The sequence below is a fragment of the Austrofundulus limnaeus genome, unplaced genomic scaffold (genome assembly GCF_001266775.1).
Source record: "Austrofundulus limnaeus strain Quisiro unplaced genomic scaffold, Austrofundulus_limnaeus-1.0 Scaffold538, whole genome shotgun sequence".
In the NCBI taxonomy this organism is placed as follows: Eukaryota; Metazoa; Chordata; class Actinopteri; order Cyprinodontiformes; family Rivulidae; genus Austrofundulus; species Austrofundulus limnaeus.
In genome coordinates this window covers 101,236-102,279 of record NW_013952940.1, presented here as the reverse complement: position 1 = coordinate 102,279, position 1,044 = coordinate 101,236, and the positions used below count along the sequence as shown (strand labels likewise).

General features: G+C 41.4%; 1 protein-coding gene across 1 annotated transcript in view; it reads right to left on the bottom strand.

The window, feature by feature from the left end:
• Nucleotides 1–1,044, bottom strand: part of trim37 (tripartite motif containing 37) — a gene marked incomplete at its 5' end in the record, with an annotated part of 32,443 nt that overhangs the window by 23,563 nt on the left and 7,836 nt on the right. The window contains 2 exon segments of the mRNA XM_014026256.1: nt 430–552; nt 698–785. Of these exon segments, the coding sequence (XP_013881710.1) occupies nt 430–552; nt 698–785 (211 nt within the window).

Here is a 1,044-nt window from a genome sequence, read left to right as displayed (position 1 = left end):
CCTTGTTGTTGTTAGCACTCTGTCTCACAACATTAGCTGCTGCGCTCTCCCCGGGGGAAGGGGCGGACACATGCGCTCGCGTGACCCAAAGAACAGATCGGTCYAACGGACGGCGTATCGGCCGATACAAGGAAAAAACCCAAKTATCYYKCAAAAATATCGGTCGATCCCTAYTAGAAAGACTCTTGATTCAAGAGAAATGTCAGGTTTTTAGGAAAATTTCCACTTATCAATTAATTGTTAGTCGATCGATAAGATCAATCAACTTTAGATTAATCCATTAATCGATAACTTGCATCCCTAATATAAACTGTAACGGTTTTGTATTGTCATGCTGTTTGTTCATGAGGTAAAACGTGGGCATTAATAAGCTGAAATATTACAGCTTGTGTTTCCTTTTGTCCTCGTATGAAAGGAAGGAGTTCTCACCACTTCCTGCACCAGACTGATGAGCTCCATGAGGCGGCGGCGCAGCTTGGACACCTCTTCCTTCACTTTGCTCACATGTTGCTCATAAATCTCCACCAGAGGTTTAAAGGTGTGACCGCCATGCTGCAAACCAAAACATCAGCTGTTAGCTTCTGTAACATGAAGATTGAATGCTTCTCTTTGGAACTCAGGCCTCATTAAGGTAAATAAGAAGTTGTGAACAGTGTGTTCATTATCATTTGTTAAAACTMAAAGCTGGGACACGAACCATGCCTCCCCACAGGGCACACTGGTGGCAGATACATTTCTTGCAGGTCCAGCAGAAAACACTCAGCTTCTCGTGGTGGTTTTCACACCTGCAGGACGACGAGACACAAATGAGAGAAAAGTAGAACTTGTTTCTGTAAACGTCTCATGAGTTCCACATCGTCTCAGCTGTCAGGTTTTATTTAACAATAAATATAATCATCAGCTTTTAGCAAACAATCAGTAAACAAACATGTTGAAAAACTGTTTAGGATTTAAAACAGATTCATTATGATATTTGTGAGCCATCACATCGAAATGAGGACTAAGTCAAATTTGGTCAAAATGACCTAATTACGTTTTCAGATT